General features: G+C 42.1%; 2 protein-coding genes across 3 annotated transcripts; one reads left to right on the top strand and one right to left on the bottom strand.

The window, feature by feature from the left end:
* Positions 1-566: 566 nt before the first annotated feature.
* On the top strand, positions 567-5,366 carry LOC139582821 (cathepsin B-like). 2 transcript variants are annotated; one of them, XM_071413187.1, is made up of 10 exons: positions 567-698; positions 1,974-2,097; positions 2,285-2,370; positions 2,507-2,618; positions 2,832-2,947; positions 3,351-3,436; positions 3,566-3,709; positions 4,354-4,470; positions 4,646-4,774; positions 4,965-5,366. In XM_071413187.1, the coding sequence occupies exons 2-10, from the start codon at positions 1,975-1,977 to the stop codon at positions 5,039-5,041; spliced, it is 990 nt and encodes a 329-aa protein (XP_071269288.1). In that variant the 5' UTR covers positions 567-698; position 1,974; the 3' UTR covers positions 5,042-5,366. The 2 variants fall into 2 exon arrangements, with proteins under 2 accessions (XP_071269288.1, XP_071269289.1); XM_071413188.1 differs by lacking the exon at positions 567-698 and adding an exon at positions 1,458-1,862.
* LOC139582820 (interferon-induced protein 44-like) lies at positions 3,930-11,258 on the bottom strand. Its single transcript, XM_071413186.1, has 7 exons — positions 10,626-11,258; positions 9,389-9,443; positions 8,972-9,167; positions 8,577-8,729; positions 8,154-8,325; positions 7,461-7,561; positions 3,930-7,337 (listed from the first exon to the last, which is right to left on the bottom strand). Exons 1-7 carry the CDS (start codon positions 11,104-11,106, stop codon positions 7,128-7,130), a joined length of 1,368 nt encoding a protein of 455 aa, XP_071269287.1. The 5' UTR covers positions 11,107-11,258; the 3' UTR covers positions 3,930-7,127.
* Positions 11,259-15,255: the final 3,997 nt, after the last annotated feature.

The raw sequence follows: 15,255 nt of genomic DNA, 5'->3' as shown, positions 1-15,255 counted from the left end.
TAACACAGAGCTTTGGTGAGTAGGAAGGCTGCAGTAATGTGGTGTATCCTTGTACACAACCAAAGAAGACATGACTATTTCTATATAATGTGTGGTTTTCATTTGTACAAAATTGAACAAATAATAAAAGACTCCAAATAAAGTGTTTCTGAATGTTTTCTTTTCTGCCTCATCAGTGTCACAAAGATCAATGTTGGCCCTTTGTAAATTAACCCTGTTGTTTTGGACATTGACTTTGCTGACAAGACAATGGATGATAGTTTTATAGTTTACAGACGAGCTGAAGTCATGCTAGTTCAAAGTCCTGGGGGAAAAGACTGCTAAAACAGTGATTTTCATTTATGTAAGACTGTACATTCTATTTCAAACATAACTCAAACTGAATGGAAGAAAGGGAATGTTTTCTTCTTACAGTTTTCTAACATTGTTGCAGACATAACTAACTTTGACTTTCATAAATGGTATCAATCCAAGCAAAACATTTTACAATGACTTTCAGGGCACTTGTTATCCACCTTTGGAAATAGCCTTCGCCACAATCATGTGATATTTCTGCCAGGGCAAAAGACTGGACTGGTCATGTGACAGTAATCCAGGCTCCTTTAAAACAGGAGAGTCTGCAGAGATTCAGAATCAGAGAAGAACTGACAGACTACTGATTAACTGTCTGAGGATCTTCTACCACACAAACCATACAGGTAGATATGTTTTCTTCTGGTTTGTTATTTTAACTGGGTATTTCTCTAGATGCCAGTATTTGTGAGGTAGACTTGTATTGGTATGAAAGAACGAGCCATAGTTTATTTTCCAGAGCCTATCACTGAAAGAAGAGGGAGGGTTTTTGAATTGAATTGATTGTGCTATTATCAACTCTAGTATTTGCAATAGCGACACGTTCATGTTTTAAAGAGTGTTCATTTGACGTCAGAGGAATGATACAGTTTAAACTGTAGTATCTGTCAAGTGTATTATTACTAATAAATACTGTGTATATTTGAACCAGCAATTTTGGGGTTTGGGTCCTGGATGCTGATTGAATGAAACAGCATTTTAGCCGTGTGTGTATATCAGACAATATACCTTGGGTATGAAGCAAAAAAACTTGTTTACTGTTCTATTGACGTTGGTAACCAGTGTATAATAGCAATAAGGGGGGTTTGTGGTATATGGCCAATATATCAAGGCTAAGTGTAACGATGTGCGCTGAGAATCGGGAAGCAAGTTCAGGGAGTGTTTTAATAAAAGAAACAATCACCACAAACACACTGACATGAAAACAGAGATAATAACACCTGAGGAAAGAACCAAGGGGAGGGACAGATATAGGGAAGATAATCAAGGAGGGGATGGAGTCCAGGTGAGTGTCATGAGGCGCAGGTGCGCAAGACGATGGTGACAGGTGCGCGGGATAATCAGCAGCCTGATGACCTAGAGGTCAGAGAGGGAGTATACGTGACACTAAGGGCTGTATCTAGTCGCTTATGATAGCAAAATGTGTAGAATTGCAGAACATTTGCTATAAAACTGCAACATTTTCTCTCACCCTCATGGGTGAACAAAAGCATGATGAGCTAAAAAACAGCATTTTTCTCTTTGCACCATGGCAAAATGTGTTGAAATGCAGTAAGCCTATTTATTTATTTTATTTTTTTCCCTTTTTTTTCTCCCCCCCAAAATAAAAATAGAGCCCCAAATGCGGTTGCCCTGCCCCCTTCAGTCCTTTTTGCTTAAACAGCCTGCAGTAAGGCCACTTATTTAAAGCTCTTGTTAATAAGTAACCATGGAACTCAAGGTACATTTTCACTCTCACTTCCACCTCTGCAGCTCTAGTGGTCTACTGGGAGGAGGCTGCCTTGTGACAGGTGCTGAGCTGCAACCTCAAACTCTATTCTTACACCCAGTAGACAAAGAGTAGCCTACATCACGGTTTGAAATACAAAAGTTAAGTCATGTTGTCTCTTGTCCACCTCCAGGATGTGTCGTCTGGCCCTCCTGTGTCTTCTCTCGGCCCTGTCTGTTAGCTGGGCTAAGCCCCGCCTCCCTCTACTGTCTCCTGAGATGGTTCAGTACATCAACAACGCAGACACCACATGGACGGTAAGTCCTACCAGGTCTTCCTGTTATAGCAGATGAGATAATGTTATAATTATAGATAGATAATAATCTAACTCATTCAAATATAATAAATAAACCCAGTCTATGCAAATGTTCTCTTTGAAATCTTTCCACCGATCTTCATCTCTCCATATTCTCTCACTCCTTTTTTTTTTTTACATCTCCCCAGGCTGGCCAGAACTTCCACAACGTTGACATCAGTTATGTGAAGAGTTTGTGTGGAACCCTGCTGAAGGGACCCAGGCCGCCAGAGCTGTGAGTGTGTGTGTTTGTCTGTATGGATTGACCAAAATGGACCCAATTCATACTGTTCTCATATTAATGCCACCCTACACATGCAGGCCAACGTAAGTTATAAAAGCCCAAGCTTGTTCCTCTTCTCCCTCCACAGGGTGCAGTCTGAGGGCATGAGTCTGCCAGACAGCTTTGACGCACGGCTGCAGTGGCCCTACTGTCCCACCATCAAAGAGATCAGAGACCAGGGATCCTGTGGCTCCTGCTGGGTAAGACGGTGGATGGATGGAGAGGAATGGAGGAAAATATTAGGGAAAAAGAGGAGTAAGGAGGAGAATAGTAGCCTTTAAAAGGGGCCTAACCGCTGTGTTAGTGCGATAGGAGACGGCGATAGAGGAGAATAACCTTTCTAAAAGCTTAGTAGCTATGACTGAGTAGCTGCGCCTCCTAAACCTTCTCTCCCATGCATTTCCAACCCACAGGCCTTTGGGGCAGCTGAGGCCATCTCCGACAGGTATTGTATCCATAGCAATGGCAAGGTCTCCCTGGAGATCTCAGCTGAGGATCTGTTGTCATGCTGTGATGCCTGTGGCATGGGGTGAGTGTGAGTTTGGCTTTAAGTATAGCAGGTTTAGCTTATTCTCATTATATACTGAGTGTAAAAAACATTAAGGAAACCTCCCTAATATTGAGTTGCAGCCTCTCCTTTTGCCCTCAGCCTCAATTCGTTGGGGCATGTACTCTACAAGGTGTCGCAAGCATTCCACCGAGATGCTGGCCCATGTTGACTGCAATGCTTCCCAAGTTGTGTAAAGTTGGCCAGATGGCCATCAATAAGGGATCATAACTTTCACCTGTTCAGTCTGGCATGGAAAGAGTAGGTGTTCTTAATGTTTGTACACACAGTGTATATTACAGCCAATAGCAGTGTATGTGATAGCTCATGACACCATGACATTGTAAGCAAGCTCACATGGCCTGACTGAGGGGTGTGTGTGTAGGTGTATGGGGGGCTTCCCATCAGCTGCCTGGGACTACTGGGCTGAGTCTGGGCTGGTTACAGGGGGGCTCTACGGATCCAATATAGGTGAGTTCTGGATGGCACTGGCATTGTGAAACCTACAATATGGATGTAATATAAATGTCAGCAGTGGACTATATTGTTGGCTTTCTAGAGGATAAAATTACATCCTTAGTGACTGTGTGTCTCATACAGGCTGTAGACCTTACAGCATCGCTCCGTGTGAGCATCACGTGAACGGAACACGCCTCCCCTGCACAGGTGAGGGGGACACGCCTAAGTGTGTGTCCGAGTGCAATGCTGGATACACCCCCTCCTACAAGAAGGACAAACGCTTCGGTAAGAGACCTCACTGTGTACTAATGTTGAATATAACCTCAGACTTAAACAATGCTGTACGAGTGTATCTAAATTACTTCCAAGCTAAATCTGGTGTCACATTATCACGTTTGAAAGTATTTTGTCTTAAATATACTTCAATATCAAAAGAAAATGTAATTGCTCAAATATACTTAAGTATCAAAAAGAAAAGTATAAATGTTCCTTATATTAAGCAAACCAGATGGCAGCATTTTTTTTATTAAAAAAAAATGTACATGACAGCCTGGTGCACAGTCCAACACTCAGACATTATTTACAAATGAAGCATTTGTGTTTAGTGAGTCTGCCAGATCAGAGGCAGTAGGGATAACCAAGGATGTTATCTTAATAAGCGTGTGAATTGGACCACTTTCCTCTCTTGCTAAGCATTCAAAATGTAACAAGTACTTTGGGTGTCAGGGAACATGTATGGAGTAAAAAGTACATTCTTTTCTTTAGGAATGTAGTAAAGTAAAAGTTGCCAAAAATATAAATAGTAATGCACATATACCCGCAAAAAACTACTTAAGTAGTACTTTAAAGTATTTTTTACTTAAGTACTTTACACCACTTCTCAACTGTGTACCTCCTCAGTGTGTTGACCACTCTGTCGCCCCCTGTAGGAAAGCAGACGTACAGCGTTCCCCCGAAGGAACAGCAGATCATGACTGAGCTCTATAAGAACGGCCCAGTGGAGGCAGCCTTCTCTGTCTATGAAGACTTCCTCCTTTACAAGACCGGTGAGACTTTTTTTTCTTCTCTCTCACACACATATCCACACAGAGGCGCAAGCACAGACACACACACCCACTCGCACACAAACTCCATAGACTATGCATGCACTCACAGATCTGACATGTTCTGACAGGTTGTACACTCCCAAGGGGTCACTTCATCTCTGTTCTATGTTGCCAGGTGTGTACCAGCATGTGACTGGACAGATGCTGGGGGGTCATGCCATCAAGATCCTGGGCTGGGGAAAGGAGAATAACACCCCCTACTGGCTGGTTGCCAACTCCTGGAACACAGACTGGGGTGACAATGGTGAGGGTGGCTAACAGCAGACACCATTGCATACCACTGTCACTTTGACTCAATATTCTTATTTTGCTTTGTATAGTTGGACATTTCAATATCTTCATGTGTAATACTGTTGGTGTGACATGCTGTATAATGGTGTGCTATGATACCGTCGGCCTAATGTATGACTCATCTGTATTGGTTCTCTTTGAAGGGTTCTTCAAGATCCTGCGGGGAAAGGACGAGTGTGGCATCGAATCAGAGATAGTGGCGGGGATACCCCGGCTTTAAAGAGATATTTTAAGGCTGTGTTCAGAGGGTGCTCTCGATGGCCTATCCACCACCCTGACTCCTAATTCAAAGCGAGGGTGTCCTGCATAATCCTCAGTATGGATGTCTGGGTTTCATAACTGATCCGTTTTAAATTGTAGATTCATTCTATGCTATTAGGGTTGGTTTCCCAGACTCAGTTTAAGCCTAGTCCTGGACTAAAGGCTATTTCAATGGAGATTATATATTTACCATGCTTTTGACTAGGCTTAATCTGTGTATGTGAAACCGGCCTTTTATGATTGTAATATTTAAAAGCTACTCATAAACTGCTTATGTTTTTGAATTCTGCTTTAGTTGTCATTTTCTCTACTTTCTCTATATTGACAGGTGCAATATTCAACTTGGGTATTTCTTCATTGATAAGCATTCACAAAAAGTGTAGAATACACAACAATTGAATATGTTGTAAATGTTATTAACACAGGAAATACAAATTAGGGCCTCAAATCCTGATTTGACCCTTAACCCAAACAGTTGGGGGAGCTATTACCTGCCCTCACCCAATTGATCCCACTACCAATTACGGTATGACCGAGGAAGAAAAACCCACCATTATATTGCACTAATTAGATAAAGCAATTATCATAATACAATGTTTACATTTTGAAAAGAGAAAAATGTAAGATTGAGCAGATAGAGTATACAAAACATTAGGAACACCTGCTCTTTCCATGACAGATTGACCAGGTGAAAGCTATGATCACTTATTGATGTCACTTGCTAAATCCACTTCAATCAGTCTAGATGAATGGGAGGAGACAGGTTAAAGAAGGATTGTTTTGCTTTGAGACTTAGATTGTGTATGTGTGCCATTGAGGGTGAATGGCCAAGATAAAATATTAGTAGATGCCAGGTGCACCGGTTTCTATCAAGAACAGCAACGCTGCTGAGTTTTCATGCGCAAGAGTTTCCTGTGTTTTTAAGAATGGTCCACCACCTAAAGGACATCCAGCCAATTTGACAACTGTGGGAAGCATTGGCGTCAACATGGACCAGCATCCCTGTGGAATGCTTTTGACACCTTGTAGAGTCCATGCCCTGACGAATTGAGGCTGTTCCGAGGTAAAAAGGGGAGGTGCAACTCAATATTAGGAAGGAGTTCCTAATGTTTTGTACACTCAACACCATGTGTATTTGGACAGTGAAGCTACATTTTTTAATGTCTCTGTGCCAATCTTTTGTATTTGAAATAAAAATGTTTCAAATGAGGTGACAGTACAGAATGTCACCTTTTATTTTAAGATATTTTCATACATTCACTACCAGTCAAAAGTTTACACACCTACTCATTCCAGAGTTTTTCTAATTTAAAAAACTTTTCTACATTGTAGAATAATAATGAAGACATCACAACTATGAAATAAACTTTTCCAACAGTCTTGAATGAGTTCCCACATATGCTGAGCATGTGTTGCCTGCTTTTCTTTCACTCCGCGGTCCAACTCCTTTCAAATCATCTCAATTGGGTTGAGGTCAGGTCATCTGACGCAGCACTCCATCACTCTCCTTTGTCAACTTATTAGAAGTCAAGTATTGGGACAATTTCAATAATAATGCATAAAAATTTCACTATTTGGTCCCATATTCCTAGCACGAAATGACTTCAAGCTTGTGATGCTACAAATTCCTTCGAAGCAAACGTTTTGTCCAATAGGAACTGAATGGTGAATGATGACTGGAGGCATTTTATTTCTGAGTGTTTCTGAACATTTCTTAATTAAGTGAATTTGGTCAAACACTAGGACTTCAAAATGGAGGGACGATATACATAAAGTGCTTTCATTTATAAATGGTAAAAGAGATATGAAAATACCCTCAAATAAAAGAGAAGACTCATGAAACATTTGATCTCAAATTAAAATATTTGAGTATAGAGACACATTTTAAATGTTCGCTTCACACTCCAAATACATAATGGTGTTGAGTGTATGCATTTGCACCATGTCAGTGAGGTAAAAATGTGAAAAAGGTGTTACTCATTTTTGACATTGACTGGCCACACACACTAGCCTACTTGGAACACATTCTAAACAGTGACTGGAGTTTAGGTGGAATGCTGGGGACCAGTAGATAAAGGAGAGGGAGATGGTGGGCAGTAGTCTTCAAATGTGTCATCAACAGCTTGGAGAATGTGATGAACTGCACTCAGCAGCAGGATGTCAGTGTTGCAGCTCACAGACAGTTCACTGGAGTAGTTCTTCACTGGAAACACATGGGACACAGACAACCCCACCACCTCTGCTGCTTTCTGCATCTGTTGGAAGAAGCAGAAATGTAACCTCAAAATTGCCTAACCAGTTCTAACCTTCAGAACACACACACACACACACACACACACACACACACACACACACACACACACACACACACACACAACCTTCTCCTGTAGGATGCGGCCGGTGTAAACAAACTTCACATCCTCTTGGACGGCATGACACACTTGGTCCACATGGGTCAACAGAACCACCTGGGGGATGTCTGGTGGGGACAGAGAGAGACAGAGTTGAGAGTTGCCGTTCTATGGGCATCAAAACTATTTTGTGCAGAGCCCATAGATATATGAAGGACATGACCCATTTTAGCATAGACATTGCCATCGATGGTTGGGAGCGAGCAGCCAATGATCAGAGCATTGTATTTTTCTTGAAAATGATTTCAAGCTATATTATTGCCATCCAGTGGCCACAATAAATTAAATGACAAGATTTGATTCGGGTCTCCAGCACTGCAGGTAGCGGTAAATCCCCAAATTAGCTTTACACTTTTTTCAAACACTAAAGAAAAAGGAAATTGACTACTTTAAAATGGAGGGGGCCTCAATGGCTCTGCCCATGCGGTCACAGATGCCATAATGGCACAGATACACAGATGTGATCTCCATCTACCTCTATGGTAGAGGCAGAAATGTGTCTCAATCCCAAATTAATAGGAATGATAGACACCGCTAAATCATTTTAGGTTAATGTATGAGGTCTGTAAACTTCTAACAAATTCAATCAATTCTAACCGAACCCTGTATTCCATATTTAAGCCATTGAAAAATGACCTAGTTTTATAATTGACATCTCACCAAGGTCTGACAGCTCAGAATGGAATCTCCTCATTGTAGTTTGCTGGCCCTCACTGTAGGTTAACACTTGGCAGGCATCCAGCACAAACACCGCACAATGGATTTTATCATTCATCGATGGCTCAGGTCTGTAGCCTGCACACTTGGCATCAATGGGGGCTTCACTTTGAAACTGGGAATCACGTGCATAGAAATATAATGAATAGAATGGGCATCCCCATTCAATTGCCAGGGTCAGAGGTTCCAAGCCTGTTCTATTCATTCTATTGCTATGATCAATTGCACATAAAAGGCAGACGGATCAACAAAAATGAATGAAAAGACACATTTCCAAGATAACGATGTCTGGAGTGTGAATATAACATGTATGTATGTATGTATGTATGTATGTATGTATGTATGTATGTATGTATGTATGTATACCTTGTGTCCCTTGGGGGCGTGCCCGTTGATGACAGCCAGTGCGTCTGGGAGGGTCAGGCCAGTCGTCTCACCGTCCCCCAGAGCCAACACATCACACAGGGTCAGAGCTGTGGGCTTCCCCCCTCTCTCTGACCGGATGTCATAGCATTTGAGCTGCATGAAGGGGAGCAGGAAGGGTCAAATCAGATGTACAGTAGATCACAGCATCTACAGCCTGTAGCCTAATATAAATGGATTGGTCTTGTGTAAAAGATAGATTTTCCTTATGAATAAAAGCTTGAAATGGTTTGTAGGCTACTCAAGCTGTCATTAGGTGTAAAATAGGTTGTCACAACATGATAACAAAAACAGATGAAGAAATGGGACTTGGATGATAGATATACTAATAGGCCTACCCTCTTGGTAAAGCCCTCAGCAGAAATGCCAATATTGGGCAGCAGAACAACTCGCCCATACATCACAGATCTGATAGAGTTAATAAAGCTGGATTTTCCTGACCCAGCAGGACCCAGCAGCAGAACCCTGACCCGCTTCAGAGACTGGCAGGCTGGTTTGAAGGAGACCAGATTCTCCTTCAGAGCATCCCTGTCCCTAGTGACATGAGTTTGAGAGAAGTTATAAATATCATGAAATATTGTTTAGTCATCAGATGTGTTTGCCTTTTTATAGCAAGAAGGCTACAACCAATTTCTTGATTTGTGGGGTAAATATTTGGTCATTGAAAATGTGACCTTGCATATAAGTTGACTGTATAAATGACCATATCAATCTTGTTCTCTAAAATATTAGAAATAATGATATGCATAGCCTACTTCTCAGTCCATGCCAGGATCCTCCAAGGGCCGGTAAGTAGCACACTCCCAGCATCTTAGGACAGTGAACAGTAGGCTACATCAGCGACATCATAGTCCATGTATGGTACAGTAGTTACTGGCTATAATTAAGCCATCGGTTACCTTCAAAATTCCCTTTATAAACTCATTAAATTAAAAACAGTGGGGTAGGGGGATTGAAGTAGTGTTGGCTGAGAACAAAATAACAGTGATCACCGACGTACCTAGCCCTTGATCATGACTTAGTTCCATTACATTACATACCTACGTGCCATCTTCTCATTGGTTATACCCACGTGGGTGATTGAAAGTCGAACTGTTTTGCCAGTTGTTGTGGTAATACTATGAAAGTTTAGATGCCAATCCCCATATAAGTTAAACGATGAAAAAGCCTGGAAGGAGGAGAGGACTAGAAACGATTCGGTTGACCGTTTTATGTGTGGATTAATTGTCGGAGTAGAGGACCTTGTGCATTTCAGGTAAAAGAACAACAATGTTTATATCCCAGGACAAATTAGCTAGCAACAGCAAGCGGGCTAAATAGGACAAATTAGCTAGCAAGGGCAAGCTAACTAGCTAAATTGCCATAAATGTTTACCTTTCGCCAAATTAATGTAATTGGTTCAGAGTTTGTTTTGATATTTTAACCTGCTTGTCGTGATCGCGTTTGGTGTAGGGGGGCAAAATATATTTATGCACGATGGCGCACGCGCACCACCGGTTTGGGTTCCGTGTAACGCGTTGTTTGCGGTATGGTATTGGAAGCATAAGGACCTTATCTTTCATATCACCGAGAAATAATTTTCAAAAACTAAAAGGTTAAATTGATAAACACCTTGTGTTAATGTTCCCACAGCCATATCTCCGTGTTACAGCGCTTGTGTATGGAAGACAACATGCCAGCTATCTAGCATGCTCCTAACACCTGTGTAAACTAACTCGGGAAGTGTATCAGAAATGTAGTCAGATGGAGGCACCCATCTGTACGGATTTGGGCACTGCTACAGTAAGTGTACCTTTTTAAGTTGAAGGATTATTTATTGCCGGTGTAAAATATGGGCCATATGTTACGAAACAATGATTGACGTTTCTAAACCTTAAAACACAGCATAGGGATTGCAGTTAACATGAGGCGGTCGTGGGCAAACCAAATATAACGGCTGAGAACTCTGTGGAGAAGGCAGAATGCCGCCTAGAGTTTGAGCGTCAGACTCACCTTGAACACGATGCAATTCCACCTCCACAAATGCTGTATGTTTCCCTTCAACCCACTCAGTTCGTGTGTAACTCTCATCAGATGCAAGGTCTAACTTCAGGCAATAGTCATAGTCAAGAACCATATGCAATGTTAGGCACCCACCAAATGATAACATGTCTGGCCTACAAACTACTGCATTTGAACAATCCTGTGGTGAATATTTGGATACACTATGCGGACTTAGCTCAAAGAGATATGCATCCCCATCCTCTTGTTTCGCTTTAGGAGGTTTGCTTAGGTAGCCCCCTCTTACTGACCCTGACTCCAAATACACCAAAAGTATGAATCTTCCAACTTTGTCGAATTTGGAGAATATGGTTGTCAATTTAAATCCATGGTGGGTTCCCTTGTAGAGCATGTGAAGCCGGATAGGTTCTGGAAAGAGCTTCATCAGCTGCATTTCTCTTTCCAAATCCAATGCAGGCACGATGGAGGCCATCAAGGAATAATAATCTCGAAAAAACGTTGCCAACTCCTTTTAGGCTGGCTTCACAAATGTTGCCTTTGTGGCTCAAAGTAGACTAGAGCGCAAGGTAGTAGTGGAAAATGTCCGTCCCAAAGCACTCGCTATGAAACGAAACTACTACTTCTTCTTCTTCTATGATGAGGTTTAACGGCAGTCCAATAAATGTTGCATTACCGCCACCTACTAGACTGGAGTGTACCTCCCTTATACTTTGCATTAAAAAATCAAATAAAGAATACAACAAATACGCCACACTCACAAATTTAAAAAATAATAATAATAAACACCATACTCCATTATTTAAATATTTTGTCCTACTTCAGGCCAACAGCCTGAAAGGATGGGACAACCACGTAACACACTTTGTAACTCTTCTGATGTAAAGTCTCGGAACACCCAAATACCTCTCTGCATCTGCCACCACCTCTATTTTCTGCGACTTACGTTCCATCCCTACAGTACAGTTGATAACAATTGCTATAAATGCCAAAAATCTAATCTTGCTGAAACATATCACTTGTTGCCCTATCCCTCTGTACTGGTACAGATCTTCTATTCACACCACTCCTCTCAGGATCCCTCCCCCTTGACCCATCTTCCTCTATTTTCTTCACTGCCTCAGCATATGACAACTTCTGCACTACTCTAACTCTGGAAACCTCAACCTGCCTTTCTTGCACGGGACATTTCTGATCCCCAGCCCCATGGGCACCCCTACAATTAACGAATACCACTACTTTCCCCAATGCTACACATTCCTTTGTCTCATGCCCTTCTGCACACTTCTCACATCTAGGAACTTCCCTCCTACACACTGGTGCCACACGCCAAATAAGCTTGACACATGTAACAACTTAATGTATTTGGCATAAAAGCTCGTACAGGATAACTTATATATCCTTACATCAATTTTTCAGGCAAAGACTCAACATCAAAACTCATAAGAACAGACAATGACTCACGCCACTCTGTCTGCGTCGCACCAATCGACGAGCATCAAACACCGGGACTCTTCCCCTTCAGTTGGTCAGCTTTCACATTTACCTCTACCCCAGTAATCACTCCTTTCAATGGTTCCCTTCACATCTCTTGCCCCCATTTGTTTAACACGGAGCGCCTGCTCCCTCTGACCAGCAGAAACACAAACAATTATCACAACTCCACTTCTGGTTACCCTCACTGATTACACAGCACCCAACTCTGTTTTAACCCACCCTGAAACAACAAATGGATCAGCCAAAAGGCAAGGGTCCACTTTTTCCCAAAACTTCACTCCTCCTGTCACATATCCATCTTTATCCTGACCCTCAGTGCAAGCCTTGGGCTCCGAGAACTTCACCACACCTACACCTCTGACACTTTTCCCTCATTCACTTCCATTTCTCCTCCTGTCTTCTTCAAAGACTTCTTCAAAGAACTTTTAGGGGTTCCCCCACAGTTTCAATTTGGAGAACCCCTAAAGGATACTCCAGGAACCTTATATTCTTTAGAGTGTAGCACCTGTAGAGAGATGGATGGAGGTACTGAATGATCTTGAAAGAGAGAGCAAGAGAGTTAACATCTTCATTTTTGATTATTGAAGACTATAAGGGTGCCTTGCAATCAGACAAATTGATGCGTAAAAGATAAAGCAACTCATGGTTTTCATTTTGGTTTGAAGATACAACTTGAACTACAGAGTAAGTCTATCTTCATGTACAGTACCACTCATGCAAGGGTTTCTTTATTTTTTTAACTATTTTCTACATTGTAGAATAATAGTGAACACATCAAACTGTGAAATAACACATGGAATCATGTAGTAACCAAAACAGTGTTAAACAAATCAAAATATATTTTATATTCTTTAAAGTAGCCACCCTTTGCCTTGATGACAGCTTTGCACACTCTTGGCATTCTCTCAACCACCTTCATAAGGTAATCACCTGGAATGCTTTTCAATTAACAGCTGTGCCTTGTTAAAAGTACATTTTAAAAAAATTATTTCCTTAATGCGTTTTAGCCAATCAGTTGTTGTGACATGGTAGGGTTGGTACAGAGAAGATAGCACTATTTGGTAAAATAGTTATGCAACGCCCAATTCCAATGTGTGAAGTGTCCCTTACACTTTCTCTATTTTTCCACAAAAAGCACCTGGAAGCACCTGGGTGATCATCAAGACTCTTGGAAGAATGTTCTATGGACAGGTAAGTCGAAAGTGAAATGTAGCAATCTCAAATTTGTCCTTTAAATGTTTGATTGATAAACATTATTTTATATCTCATTGTAAAGGCTAGCCTTTGTTATATTACATGTACTCCTGTCTGATATTCCTGCATTTGAAAAACACGTAATAATTGGTCACAAAACACACACACTCCATTCCAGCACAGTGTATGGAGATATTGCATATTGCAGGAGAAATTGTGTGCCTTCCCAGAATTGAGTTGTGTTATATTCTACCAGATTAATTCAAAAAAATAAACTGTAAGTATGTACACTGCTCAAAAAAATAAAGGGAACACTAAAATAACACATCCTAGATCTGAATGAAATATTCTTATTAAATACTTTTTTCTTTACATAGTTGAATGTGCTGACAAAATCACACAAAAATGATCAATGGAAATCAAATGTATCAACCCATGGAGGTCTGGATTTGGAGTCACACTCAAAATTAAAGTGGAAAACCACACTACAGGCTGATCCAACTTTGATGTAATGTCCTTAAAACAAGTCAAAATGAGGCTCAGTAGTGTGTGTGGCCTCCACGTGCCTGTATGACCTCCCTACAACACCGAGGCATGCTCCTGACGAGGTGGCGGATGGTCTCCTGAGGGATCTCCTCCCAGACCTGGACTAAAGCATCCGCCAACTCCTGGACAGTCTGGTGCAACGTGGCGTTGGTGGATGGAGCGAGACATGATGTCCCAGATGTGCTCAATTGGATTCAGGTCTGGGGAACGGGCGGGCCAGTCCATAGCATCAATGCCTTCCTCTTGCAGGAACTGCTGACACACTCCAGCCACATGAGGTCTAGCATTGCATTAGGAGGAACCCAGGGCCAACCGCACCAGCATATGGTCTCACAAGGGGTCTGAGGATCTCATCTCGGTACCTAATGGCAGTCAGGCTACCTCTGGCGAGCCCATGGAGGGCTGTGCGGCCCCCCAAAGAAATGCCACCCCACACCATGACTGACCCACCGCCAAACCGGTCATGCTGGAGGATGTTGCAGACAGCAGAACGTTCTCCACGGCGTCTCCAGACTGTCACGTCTGTCACATGTGCTCAGTGTGAACCTGCTTTCATCTGTGAAGAGCACAGGGTGCCAGTGGCGAATTTGCCAATCTTGGTATTCTCTGGCAAATGCCAAACGTCCTGCACGGTGTTGGGCTGTAAGCACAACCCCCACCTGTGGACGTCAGGCCCTCCTACGGCCTCCTCCACGTCTCCTGATGTACTGGCCTGTCTCCTGGTAGCGCCTCCATGCTCTGGACACTACGCTGACAGACACAGCAAACCTTCTTGCCACAGCTCGCATTGATGTGCCATCCTGGATGAGCTGCACTACCTGAGCCACTTGTGTGGGTTGTAGACTCCGTCTCATGCTACCACTAGAGTGAAAGCACCGCCAGCATTCAAAAGTGACCAAAACATCAGCCAGGAAGCATAGGAACTGAGAAGTGGTCTGTGGTCACCACCTGCAGAACCACTCCTTTATTGGGGGTGTCTTGCTAATTGCCTATAATTTCCACCTGTTGTCTATTCCATTTGCACAACAGCATGTGAAATTTATTGTCAATCAGTGTTGCTTCCCAAGTGGACAGTTTGATTTCACAGAAGTGTGATTGACTTGGAGTTACATTGTGTTGTTTAAATGTTCCCTTTATTTTTTTGAGCAGTGTATGCATGCATGCACAGTTGAAGTCAGATGTTTACATACACCTTAGCCAAATACATTTATACTCAGTTTTTCACAATTCCTGACATTCAATCCTAGTAAAAAATCCCTGTCTTAGGTCAGTCAGGATCACCACTTTATTTTAAGAATGTGAAATGTCAGAATAATAGCAGAGAATTATTTATTACAGCTTTTATTTCTTTCATCACATTCCCATTGGGTCAGAAGTTTACATACTC

Source organism: Salvelinus alpinus, chromosome 8, assembly GCF_045679555.1.
Source record: "Salvelinus alpinus chromosome 8, SLU_Salpinus.1, whole genome shotgun sequence".
Classification (NCBI taxonomy): Eukaryota; Metazoa; Chordata; class Actinopteri; order Salmoniformes; family Salmonidae; genus Salvelinus; species Salvelinus alpinus.
Note: the sequence above shows the minus strand (reverse complement) of the source record. Positions and strands in the feature narration are given on the sequence as shown.